This window comes from Vanessa cardui, chromosome 5 (assembly GCF_905220365.1).
Source record: "Vanessa cardui chromosome 5, ilVanCard2.1, whole genome shotgun sequence".
Lineage (NCBI taxonomy): Eukaryota > Metazoa > Arthropoda > Insecta > Lepidoptera > Nymphalidae > Vanessa > Vanessa cardui.
Window position 1 is genome coordinate 14779482 of NC_061127.1, and position 14361 is coordinate 14793842.

At 32.4% G+C, this 14361-nt stretch overlaps 1 protein-coding gene across 2 annotated transcripts in view; it reads left to right on the plus strand.

The window, feature by feature from the left end:
• The first annotated feature begins 185 nt into the window (after positions 1-185).
• The window catches only part of LOC124530041 (forkhead box protein K1), a 64987-nt gene continuing 50811 nt past the window's right edge, over positions 186-14361 (plus strand). Inside the window, exon 1 of one of the 2 annotated variants that reach the window (XM_047104016.1) lies at positions 186-999. In XM_047104016.1, coding sequence (XP_046959972.1) covers positions 635-999 — 365 coding nt within the window. In that variant the 5' untranslated portion in view covers positions 186-634. The remainder of the gene's footprint in view (positions 1000-14361) is intronic. The other variant, XM_047104017.1, reaches the window with a different exon arrangement.

The following is a 14361-nucleotide window of genomic DNA, read 5'->3' on the forward strand; positions in this document are numbered from 1 at the left end:
ATGTTTATTTTTTTATTAAATAATCATTCGTAACGTAAAGAACTTATGAATTATTATATTTTTGTCATTTTTAATGAATAAAAATGAGAAAATACCTTTCAATTGCAATTTTATTAATGCGTATTCGGTCCCCATACAACCAATAAATAATGCGTTGAACGGAACACATTGTTTTATCCTTTTTTGTTGAGTCGCATAGATGGCGCTTCGAACTTGTAAACTGCGTATGGCGAACTGACGTTTTTGGTTATTTTTGTTCTCGCCTCGTGTTTACTTTAGTGTCTAATTTCGATCCAATTGCGAATATTTAGTTGTGCAATAGCATAAAGCCTTCAATTTCGGTCAAAGACGATTTTACTATACCCTATAGTATCGATCTGCGCTTCCCGACTAGATATATGTATACAGTTTTATCACGTGGTGGTGTGATTTATATAATTCTTGTTTACCGTACAAGTCGAAACTTTGCGCATGTGCGTCCCGTCAGTAACCTCAAATTGTAGAACGGACACGGATTCGGCAGGTTCCGGATATCCGGGTCGTGGCACGGCGGTCTCGGGTTTGTGATGTGCTATCGCGGCGAGGGTGCGCGCCCCGCGTGTGGACGTTGGTGATATAGGTACACGCGCCTGAAATGGCTCAGACTCAGATCTCGCGAAGCTCGGAGAGCGATGCCTGGGCGCTCCTTGCGCTCAAGTCAGCGCCCCCATCGCCTTCCAAGGTGCAGTGGGCGCAAGAGCCGGCTCCGATCGCGATCGCGCGGCTCGACGGTCGTGATTTCGAATATTTGATACGTCAGAAAAGGGTGATAATCGGACGAAACTCTAGCCGGGGTCAAGTGGACGTGAACATGGGACATTCGAGCTTTATATCACGCCGGCACCTCGAACTGTTTTACGACCACCCAGAGTTCTACTTGACGTGCAACAGCAAGAATGGCGTGCTTGTGGACGGGGTCTTCCAGCGGAAGGGAGCGGCCGCGATGTTGCTGCCAAAAAGGTCAGTACACTTTCCATAGATAAGCTAGAGGTCATTTCGGCCTATTGCTAGTTAATGGCTTTGTTTGTAAACAAACTATTTGTTTATATATTTATATCTACCCACCTGTTGTTATTTTTAATATTTAAACAAAGCCATTGTGTGCATATTGATTTATATGAATTTCTTATTCAAATACCTAATTTCAAGCTATAATAATAACATTGATAGAGTAAATATTTGCTAGTAGTGAATTTATAAAAAATCTGCAATCAATTAACTTTATTTTATAATGGCTGTGCGAGAAACATATTTTTAATTTAAGACTTATTTTAGGTTTGACGGCATTTGTTTTTTATAATTCATAAATTACAGTTATAATTGTTTATCAAATACAGCAAAAATGTAAACAATGTAACAATGTTTATAAATGGGTCGCCATGGCAGCAATGGTAATATCATCAATGAGTTAACAATAAATTAACAATTAAGAAATGACAAAGTCAAACTGAAAGAACTATGAAATAGACTTTGAACATTACAGGATAGATCTATGAGATTAAAATTTTGAATTTTAGATATTACTGTTAACAATTTACCTTACTATATATTATTTAAAATGGATGTTTGAAACTGTCTCTTAGTAAATTGATTTAAAGAGACGAGTCAACATGTGCCGACTCATATCTTAAAATCAAAGCTTAGCAGTTAATAATGTGTTTAATCATTGTGTATTACAACATTATTTCAATATACTAAAATATTAAGTATGCATTAAATTTCAGCTGTGAGTTCTAAAATAAGAATATGTTCTTGTGCATAAGCCTGTTTGCCTAGTGATTTAATGATGAATTTCAAAATACACTTTCACAAATACATTAAACATTTTTTAGGAGATTTTTATACTTTAAATAAGTCATGCTTTTGCACGACTAATAATAACAAAATTGATTAATTATTTAATTATTTCACAAAATTAATTTCATGGAATACGGTCTGCAGCCACAGTATTGAAAAAGTATATTATATATATATACCTAATTAAAATATGAGAAAACAAATAATATTTAAAAAAAATTGTAATGAATACATACTTTGTTTTAAAACAAAAAACACAATGAAAATAATATAATTAAATGTTTTGACGCATTACGATGTTGATAAAATTTAAAAATAATTAAGATTAAAGTCATTCATAAAAGTATTGCTGGTTATGTGATCTTTGACTTCACATGGGTACATTATATTATTGTAGAATATTTCGTTTTTATCAATTGACGTGTCCAATCAAGTTCAATAAATAACTATATAGTCTTATATTTTGTTAATATAATTATATAATATATGCAAAGTCAATTTTATTTTTGTCAAACTACTATTGATAAACAAAATTAAATGAAGCAGTTTTGCTAACGACATAATATACCTACGTTTTGTAAGTTCTATCTCGATATTCATTAAATATGACCTAGTCATAGCCAGTCCTATGACTAGTTTATAGAAATAAAAGTGAGAATATTTATCATTTTTTTTCATAAAAAAATTCTGCTAAGGTACATTGTACTCACAGTAACATATACAAGTAGCGAGTGAATGATGCAACACTACAAACATTATCTTATAGAATGCATGTTTTTGTATGTTACATTGTATGCATCATATTAAGTTGTTTATTTTTAATTAAGATTGATTATCATTAAATAATAATTTTGTAAACTTGCAATGGCATTGGATTTATTTCTGTTAGTTCGTATTTGAATACAAAAAGCTTATTTTTTTTTAGTTGAATTAGTGATATTTTGTAATAGATTTTGCATGTTGTTAACTGTAATAATTATTTGAATACTAGAGGGTATGATTTATTTCTGTTTATAAGGTTCCACAGCAATCCTTACCGTGAAGTAATTTTGTAGTTAAACTATGAGGTAATACACTGAAGTGGCTTCCATAAGATCTACCTACTACTGATGTTACATTGTTCGATAAATGTAACAAATGTCATTGAATATTTAATCGGGTAAAATGAATCTGTTGATATATTTTTATGCAAATGTGACGTCATTCTGGCGACGCATTTATAGCGATGCCTTCTAAGAAATTTCATAATGAATCTTTATTATTTTATCTTTAATCTAACTCAACTAAAATGAGCGCAAAACACTGTCAGAATATGATAGATTATGAAATGCAACATTGATTGTAATAATATGTACCTATATTAATATTATAAATGTGAAAGTAACTCGTATCTGTCTGTTTGTCTGTTGCTCTTGCACGACCAAACTGCTGAACCGATTTTGATGAAATGTGGTATGAAGCAAATTTGAAATCCAAGAAAGGACATAGGCTTTTTGCCTAACACATGACAACCAATACCCTAAAACACGAGCGAAGCCGCGAGCTACTACTAGTTTAGTTGTGTTGTGGTTTGAGGGGTTATTACAGGCACGAGAGACATAACATCTCAATTCTAGAGCGCCAGTATTATATACTTACCGTCAGGTGGTACACTGGCCCGCCCATCCACAAAAATATTGTATTATTAAGTCGATTCTGGATAGTACACGTGTTAGATATGAACTGAGGACTAAGACACATGAATCTGAGATATGTTGATTGTGATATTTTTAATATTATAGAGTATCATTGTTGTCGTGTATTTATGTTTAATTTTGGACTCAACACTGTAAGTCAGCCATTAGAGCAGCTTTGTCAAAGTATTCGCGACCTTGCCCAGTTGTGGGAAGATTATAATATTGATGGCTTGAATTCTGGAAATATCGATAAATTGTTATCATTGTTTCTATGCGTAAAGGATAAAAATAAAACAAGGATAAATAGTACGTAATATGTATGTATATATAAATGAATCCATATTATTCTCTCTCACGCAATTACTTATAAACGACTTTAATGATTTAATTCATCTTATTTTTTGGAAATTTGTAATACTTTGCAGAAAGTTCTCACGGAAAGAAAAATGAAGGAAATTGGACATTTTGAAGAAAAATTAGGGCGTTTATGTTCTATAAAAAGTTTCATGGGTTTTTTTAAATAGAACATGCTTCAATAAAAATATACATAATTTGTGCCCATGCTAAGCCGGGCGGGTCGATAGTATACCCACTAGATATAATTAAATTACAGGGAAGTTTTCGGCAAAACAACAGGATATCTGTTATTGGTCTACATCTGAAGTTATATTATCCTCACTTGCTTGCAGGGACTCGTAAAGTAATAAATTCACTAACAAAATTATTTCGAATGTGTTCAATGTACATAATTCATTGTGCATTAATTACGCTTTAGGCACCCTATTTACGTGTCTAATTGAGGTTTGAATCTTCTATTAGCTGATACTAAGCGCAATATGTATATATAAAAAAAAATTTTTTTGGTTGTCATTTTATAAAAATACATTAAAAGCTACTACCGAGAAGAGCTGGAAAAATAAAATGAAAAAGATATTAATAAATTGAAAATGTGTTGTATTTGTAAGCATGATTTTCAATAAATAAATCAATATAAAATATCACTGACTAATACAATTATTATACTCTAAGGTACACTTCTTACTCACGGACTCGCACGCAACGATTATGCTATCACTATCCTAAAATCACGTTAATACATTATTAATCCCTCACAGAAGGACAAACCGACAATATCTATTGATATCTATAACATTTTCGCATGCACTTTGAACGCATTAATTTATATGTTGCTAGGCCAATGAACTTTTTAATTTGTCCGAAAAAAACATGCATGATGTATGTATGTACAAACATGTATGATCGTGTATGATGACTTAGGACTAAAGGCTTTTTAATGACTTATTGATTTATTTCAACATGCAATAGTAGAAATGTGTCATCTAATATTAGCGTTCACATTGGTCTTTAGTTACTGTAGCTATTCGATATATAAAACAGTTCTTACAAGAAATTGCATCAACGTTGCATCGCAGATGATAAGTTTCTCGTGCTCGTACAAAGTATTGCTGTTTGCTAATAGAAGTAAGTTGTACCCAATACGACAGACCTACACAATGAATACTTTAATGTTAATGACTAAATTTCGTTTTTTATTTGAATGTTACGAAAAGGAAAGTGAAGTTTTAGTGTATATTATTGATTTAATTTCAACCATGCCTATATATGGGTAAAATATAATATAGCCGCCTTAAATATTTAGCAAGTAATTGTAAACATTGTCGTAAAACATAATAAATTATAAGTGAATCTAAGTGTTATCGGAGTAGGTCATTCAACTATTTGTCTAGTCTATATTGTTTATCGTGCAAAATGCGACTCTCACCCACGAGACAAAGGTTCAAATTGCATTGAATCGATGAATATATTTTAAGACTTATGTTATACACTTTGTATCATTAAAAAGTCAAGATGCTTTTATTGCGTTACAGAATTATTACTTTATAATTCAATTCGCTATCGCGTGTAATGCCTTGTATTCTAGGTACTAAGTCTCGTCTAGTTCTAGACTTCTAGTATTTGTGTCACGCGCGATTTAAACTACTCGTGTCTCGTCTGTCCTTGTCCGACATAGAAATGTTCATATGTTTGCGACAATATGAAACCTTCTTGGTGTATTTACTTTATTTTTTTTTATTATCTGTAATTGATTATATTTTTTTGTGATAGTAAAAAAGAAAGTAACAGTCATTAATAGTATGCATGGAATTATATTGAACTGGCAGTCGCCCGCGGTTTCACTCGCGTTTTACATGTTAGGGTATTGTTTTTCATGAATCAGACGAAAAAAGTAGCTTACGTCCTTTCTTGGAGTACAAGGTTGCTTCATACAATATTTCATCAAATTCGGTTCAGCGGTTTGGTCGCGAAAGAGCGACAGACAGATAGAAAGACAGAGTTACACTTATAAGACATAAATTTATAATATAGATTTGGTATAGAGTAATTTTGTTTTTTTCTATCTCACGGAGAACGTTCATTAAGTATCAGTACTGAAATGAATGTACTTTATTTTATTATGTCAATGTGCCGCCAAACATATTATGTTCGTTGTCTATGTAATTGCGGCTTATCCTACTAACCGGAACACGACAATACAAAGTATTGATGTTAGCCGGTAGAACGGAAGAGTGTGTGACCCAGGCGGATACTGGTTACCACGGTTTATGGGTATATATCTGTTGATAACATTTTGAAACTGACCCTTAGATTGTTTATGTATCTAAGTAAACTGTCAGTTATAACAACCGCGCGAACCTTATTATGTCGTTGTGTAACTCGCCAAACGTCATATTGCTCTAATAGTTTGCGTGTTTACTTAGCGCTAACTGTTAGTCAATATTCTTTTCGACGCGTTCTCACCTTGATCTAGACTAATCTATCTAGACATATAAATAATTAAATCCAGTATCAATTGATTTATTAGTGTTAATTCAATTTTCAACACTCGAACTTCATGCATTTAGAATCATTGAAGTTTAATTGTGATGCTTTGGATGAGGCTGTTTCTCACGCTTCTTTCCCCTCTCAGGACTCCTTGGACGATGCTTTATCGAGTTGAAGTCTCGGAAAATAGAAACCAGATCGATCCGGTTAAAGTAGTTCATTTTATTGGTCGATTAAATTGCATTCCAGGGAGCAAGATACTGTTTGATGTTATGCGAATAAATGTGTTTCTTGTTTTGATGTTGATGTGTTATAATAAATAAAACCATAGCAAGCATTATACGAACAGACCAAAAAAGTTTTATGTTGTTCCTGCGAAAATCGTACAATTCTATACTCTTTTTAAAATTGTATATATCTATGTTATATTTGGGATAAACAAATAAAATAAATTTGTTTTGAACCCATTAGCATGGATTAAGGTCCACGCAGTCTTTCTACTGGTCCATTCAAACATAAAAATATGAGAAAATTTAATAATCTATACAAATCGTTTGATAATTCGACACATAGGTTATTCATGTGTATCTCGGCCGCGAGTAGAGGGGGCAAGCGTCACATGCTGACATCGTGGCTCTGACGAATCGCTTGTTTATGCGTCTGTCGATTACGTAATACTCAGAACTGAGAGTTTGGATGTGCCACAGATGATAAACGATAGTGACAGCGTGTAGTTATTATAGCAAGCTAGCTGTACCGAATTCGTCTGGTTGAATAATATTTACTTTTCGACCGCAGCAGACTTTCTTTCTACCGACTGACACGTGTACAAAAATAAACAACAAATGATTCCATTAGTTTAGGGCAGTTGACTTACATACACATACGGTTATGTTTATGTCAAACAATGTACATTTATCTTGTAAGGCTCGAAGTGGTGATATCCACAATATGTCACATTTTTTGTATAAATATAAAAAAGAAATGGAGACTATACCACTTTGCCAGATTGCCTACATGACAATAAACATTTAGGTTTGTATGTAAATGCACTGCCAACTAATATATTAGTTTAAAGATATTCTTGTTTAACTTTGTCACATACAATGGTATTTATCCCAGATGATTATATGTACCGAGATGGCCCAGTGGTCAGATCACGTGTATCTTAACCGATGATTGCGGGTTCAAACACAGGCAAGCACCGCTGAATATTCATATGCTTAATTCGTGTTTATAATTCATCTTGTGCCCGGCGGTGAAAAAACATCGTGAGGAAACCTGTATGTGTCTAATTTCATTGAAATTCTGCAACATGTATATTCCATCAACCGACATTGGAACAGCATGGTGGAATATGTCCCAAAACATTCTCCTCAAAGGGAGAGGAGACCTTAGCACAGCTGTGAAATTTACAGGCTATTGTTGTTGTTTGTTGTGATTATACGTAAAATTTTATTTAAAACACTATTTAATATAGTAGAAATCTTACTTCTTCTCCCAAATTTCGCAAAGGTTTTATTAAATATCAATTCATTTTCAAAAAAGTTGGTTCATCATATGGGTATATGCCATTTCTAGAGGACTTACAACTGAGTCGCGTTAATCTGTGATGCACTAGCGCGCGTTTAGTTTAAAAACTCGATAGTATTTTACGATACGGCATATTGTATGTGATTGTTCATTGATTTCTTATCTCATTCGTTATAAAAATCGAGATAAACGATTGATTAACACGATAACGGTAACTTTGTTTGGGTTTTGTTATTTTGTTTTAATGTATGACTTTGGATTTTTTATTTTAAATGTCATTTTAAATCATATATAATTTTAATACAACGACGATATGTAAAAGGAAGGTCTTGAGCATTAATGTGGTAGAAGACCACCAAAGAAACGATGGATGGGTTGTATGAAAGAAGGTTATAAAGAGTTTTACTCGTAAGATGACAGTGAGGTATGGATGGAGAAGACATGCTGTGTCCCAAATAAAATTAGGATAAGGGCAGGACGATGATTATAAACGATAATATTTACGTTGTTTTGTTAAGTACTGCCCATGTTACTAATTGATATTACAATCTTAATTAAAAAATATAAAAGTATTACATTATTAACGAAATTGGCGAATTGTGGAGCAGTCTCTGGGAATAATGACGTCACCTTGGTTTAGACGATTGCTATAACTAACCCTTGTTTTAAAGTACAATCCCATTTGTGGATAAAATTGTTATAAAAGTTCAAAAGAAACTCAGTCGTGGGGTTTCAATAAAATATATAAGTAATAAAAAGTTTTGTAATCTCCCTTAAAACATTTATTTTAAGGACAATAGAAAGGTTTATTGAAATGAAACAAATGTATTTCGTAATTTTTCCAGACTTCGACGTCTGACTCCGAGAACGATTTTCTTTGAAGCTTCATATTTCAATTTTCTAATCAATTTTAGCGTGATATTCTACCAATATTCATGTCATAACTTGGATTTGTATGTAGATTTAGTCAATATGTATAAATTCAAGTATGTTCGTCTGTCCAAAAACAATACTAAAAAATCATAATTGTCTTTCGTTCATTTGAGACGTTCAGACGATCTGTGGTCGAGTAGTAAGTACACCGGTTTTCATGGATACGCCACGCCGATGTCCCGGGTTCGATTCCCGGCCGACTCGATGTAGAAAAAGTTAATTAGTTTTCTATGTTGTCTTGAGTCTGGCTGTTTTTGTGGTACCGTCGTTACTTCTGATTTTCCATAACACAAGTGCTTTAACTACTTACATTGGGATCAGAGTAATGTATGTGATTTTGTCCAATATTATTATTATTCATATTTGACCATAATATTTAAACAGCTGTCTATAAGTTAGACTTTGTTTTATATCAAATCCACGATCAATCGATGATTCGATTGGTACTCCACCATTGGTTTTTTCTCGTTGCTTAGTCTATATATTCTTTTAAATTGTTACCCATTCGTACAAATCGTAAATCGTAAGCTCGTACGTCGAGTCCAAATCAATACAAGCGGTTTGTACAGCAGTATGGCAGTGTGCACGCGGCTTTATATCAGTAACGCGTTGCGTAATGTAATGTCACATGTGTATAAACAAGCTAACGTAATGCACTCGATCGAATAGGGGGTCATGTTTTTATTGAACTACTGGTAGTCGCTCGCGGTTTTGCTCGCGTTTTAGGGTATTGGTTGTAATGTGTCAGGCAAAAAAGTATCCTTTATCCTTTTGTTGGAGTTCAAGTTTCATCAAATTCGGTTCAGCGGTTTGGTCGTAAAAGAGCGACAGACTGTTAGAGTTACTTTCACATTTATAATATTAATATAAATTTCATATCAAATTCATTGTTTTGATAAATTATTATTTGTGCCTAGTAGAACCCGAATATGTTTTAGCTTATGCTTACGAATCTGTTCGTGAGTATTTTATTACTTTTAAAAAGTCATTAAAAGCCAGTAATTTCCAATTGAAAAGACGAGACGTAAAATTTTGAATTTGGAATGGGCCAATCACTAAATGTTTCCGTACTCAACGGTATGTACGCGTGTGGCACACATACGTTTAGATGTAACTTAGTATATCACGACACAACTTAAATGTAGCATCGGTAAATTCAATGGTTATATTACAAGTTATTACGTTTGTGTAAAGATCATATTCGCATAAGAAATAAATATCGATAATTCGATAATTTGGGATAGCGCACTTAATTCGGATGTGATCGGTTTTACGAATTTTGCCGATGCTACATCTAAGTTGTGTCGTACTGTTACTTATAGTCTATTCCAATGGGAAGAGGAGAAAAGATAAATAAACAACTTTGACCTTGAATTGATATGTCATTTGCGTTCGACTAGTGAGGTGAAAATAATTGAATGAATGGGTAATTAATGCTAAAGAACGATATATTTTTTTTTATTTTAAAAGTAATTTTCCGTTTAAACAAAGTCAGGTCGTAATAAAAAACTTCAGAGAATTCCGAATATACATCCGTGCACATGATACGAAAGATGAGAGACGAATGTCTTTCTTAAAATTGTATTATTTTCAAAACTGTAAAATTGCTATGCACAAAACTGATCTACATTTCGAGATAAGAGATTATTTTTAAGTAAAATAATTCTTTTAACATTTTTGGTAAAAATATTATTTTTATGTAAAAACCTTACTGTATAAAAATAACTTTTTTATCTATCGTTAGGTAACTTTTTACGTTTCTAATAAATAATCCATATTATATATTACAACCAATTAAATTAATATGTTTAAAAAAAATATCTATGATGAATTTTTAAACTAAAATAATATATTTTTTATCTGTATAAATTCATTCGTCTACTTTCGTTTAGCGAACATGCCTAGTTGAGGCCTCTATTTTTAATGTTCGTCATCGAGAAATGGCGTCTTGAATGCCGACAAAACTGTTTTCGTTACTTTGGAAGTGAAATTAAAGTGGATCTATGTAGTTTAGTGAAATATTGTTGTATTACAAATGAAGATATATTAATCAAGAACTGTTTGTAGTTAATCTTATAGTGGAATTATCAACATAACACTTGTGATATTGAAAAATACGGTATGTTTTGAATGTTTCCTTTTGTCATTGGAATGGACTATAGTACTGTATGTATTTGTATACGATTCCCATCCAATAAAGTTTTTATATTGATGTTCAAATACGCATGTTTTGTTTTGACGCCGAAACCGATCGTTTTTATCGTCTTCTGAAGGTTAATTAGTGTTAATTTGCGACTTTATAGATGTATCGAAATGAGCTCTAAGTTCTACGTTCAAGGTTCATTTTCTATTGGCACAGGTTTATTCTGGTACCATACAGGTCTGGCGACCCAGTAAATGTATGTGTATGATAATGTTTTGTTGAGCCACCTGCGCCGGTAGTTAAATATTTATCATATGTTTTTTTAAAATAGATTATTTGTATTTTTTGTTATTAATAACTTAAATTCCGATTAAGATTTTTTCGCCTATTAATAATTCGATGTCTATCCAAAGGTCAAGAAGATATTGCTAATACTTTTTTATCCGTTCCAAAGGAGAAAGGATATAAAAGTGTTCTTTGTTCAATTTTTTTTAATATACAATAGTAGTTATCGCGTAAATCTTCGTCCGCGTAAATTTATTAAAAAATCGATCTCATTCGATTCGATCGTAAAAGCGTTACATACAGGGTTATTTTTGCGTTTATTCTATTAGTATAGAAAACATACTTTTGTTGTAATTTACATCTTATATTTTTCGAGTCAGTGTGTCGTGTTCCGATGGCCTAGAGACAGTATCAAACATGATCCCAATAATACCAACATGACAAATAAAATTATTTATCATGAGAAGGAATTGAGCTCGCCATGTTTTAAGTAGTTAATTGAGAATCATTGACGCGAGTAAAGTAAACCTAATTAATGTTGACAATAAGAGCCTGATTTGATTAGATACTTGTAGGTCTTCATTTAGCTACCATTAATATACCTACCTGTTTTAATGTGGATTTTACTGAAATTATAAGAATCTTAAAAGGTAATATGTGCCTAAAAATTCTGGTAAGGATTTTCCCTTGTAGAAATTGGTACTGTGCATAAATAACACTTAAGACTCTTAAGCCTGGGAACTGGTGTCTCAGATCTTAAGTGCTTGTGCCTGTCACACTGCCTTACTCATCCTTCTAGCAGGAAGAAGTAGTATAAACTTGTATTGTAGTTGAATGACAAATGAGATTACTTATAATGTGAAATAAATGAATGAATGAATGACTTAAATGTTAAAGACATATTTAAATAAGGTCATTTAAATTCTTGATATTATTTCTATTGACAATTATTTTAATTCTGCTATGTAAGCGAGGTCTGTATTTTATTTCATAGGTTAATATGTATCATAGTTGGTACAAAAAATGATTGAGGTATTTTATTATAATATCGAAAATCGTTGAACTATTGAGAGGAAATGCTTCATATTTTTCAATAATTAGTAATTCCATATATTGCTCGGTGTTAGTAAAGCTATTTTTAAATCTAGTTCTTGTTTCGTGAGTCTTTCTATCTATATCTGTAGTTGAAAAAAAAAACAATTTCGTAATATTTATTTTCTTTTTTTTATTTCATTTATTTTAACATGAACAATTTAAAACATTAATATAATGATCACGAGGAGATCGTAAGTAAACAGTTTGTATTATAATTTTAGTTAACATTGAATAGAATTGGTTTATAAGACATTTTTTTTAAATGTTGAAAAAGAGTAACTACTGATTTTCTTGCCGGTTCTTCTCGGTATAATCTACTTTTCGAACCGGTGGTAGCTTCACTTAATTTTAAAATGACGATTCAAAAGTGCTTGTAAAAGCCTACTTGAATGAAGTTTATTTTGATTTGAAAAAAAAAAAACGATTTAATCTAACTTTAAGTAAACTTAATACTTGTCTGTATACTTTATGTTAACTTTGATTTAAATGTATTTAAAAAGTCTTATTAAATTCTTCATTTCAAGCTAAACATTTTCCAGATATCCCTGACTTGAAAACAATGAGTAGACTTCATAGATTTTCATTCGTCGCATTCATAGTCAGTAGTCATAACATCGGTTGGAAACGTTGCTAGCTGAATGTGTACAGTTTAATATAACTCTTATACCGATAGCGATAAGGCTCAATGTACTATTTGTTATCATATTCAATTACCGTATCGACCGCTCCTGTCTCATATTATATGTAGTGTTTGATGAGATATAACATAAATCAATTGTATAGGCCGAACTAAAATGTAATTAATATACATATTGGGTAAATAGAGACTCCGGGTTTCTCTTTGTTTCTTGTTCATCGTAGAAAAGGTCTTATGTCCCTATGTTATTCGTATTGAAAGCGTATGTTTCTTTCATAATTATTCGATCGAGTAATAAAAATGAATCTATAAATTATTTTAAAACACCAACCCAGGTTAGAGTAACCTGGAGCCTTTTGCTCAGCGATGGGATTTTAAAAGACTCTAGTTAATCATAATTAAAATATCTATGATTCCAATACCGGAACGTTTCAGATCGCCAAAAGAAACTTCTTATCTAAATATTAAATTTGTTTTTAATTCTTCTGCATGGCATATCCCAAAATGTTGATCGTGCTTGCGTTTCTGCGTTCAGTCACATCGAAGGAAAATATATTAACAAAACGTCAACCTGGCATCCACTTATCTAACTTCTCGTCTGATATTTCGGTCTGAGGCATGTAGTAATGATTTGGGCTCAGGTCCAAGGCGCCATTTTGTTTGGGAACCTGATCTAACTAGTCATGTGATAAGTATGAAACTAACTGATTCTTGACTCAGTAAATAACTGCAATCGTTTTCATCGATCAACAGATTGTTTTGACGTTCGATATTATAACTTTTATGATGGTTTTAAAAAGTTAAGAGAAGTTTTTCCCGGCCTTTCAAACTAGTTATTTTATGATGTTTATATTCGTGTTTTTCTTTCTAAGAGAAACTGTAAGTATATATAACAATCACGGCCAAGATGTTTTGGTATCTAATGCCCACTAGAACTGACCTATACCCTTTATGCAATGTATGTCCATTTGCAGAGGGACAGTAAGTGCGATGCTCCGAGCCGACCAGTAGAATGCAAGCTATTTGCTAAGTACACCACCGTCCACGGATTAGCTTCATGACACAAATCCCTTAAACCGTCTTGACCCTTACTCACTAGTGGTATAGTGACTAAATTCGCTTGGGGACGGGTATCGAATGTGGCGATTCTATTTGGTTTGGTGCGTGGGCGCCCCGCCTCAAGTCTTATCGGTTGTTAACAGGTACAGTTTATGGTCGAACATCTACACGTATCGTTGATAAACATTATCGAAGAACGTACGAAAAATGTTCTTTATCTCAATTGACGCTATTCAAACTTTGTTTTTACAAATTTATTATCTCTTTTTAAATTGTTTTTAAGATACTGTTTTGATTGTTACGTGATATGTTAAAATAAC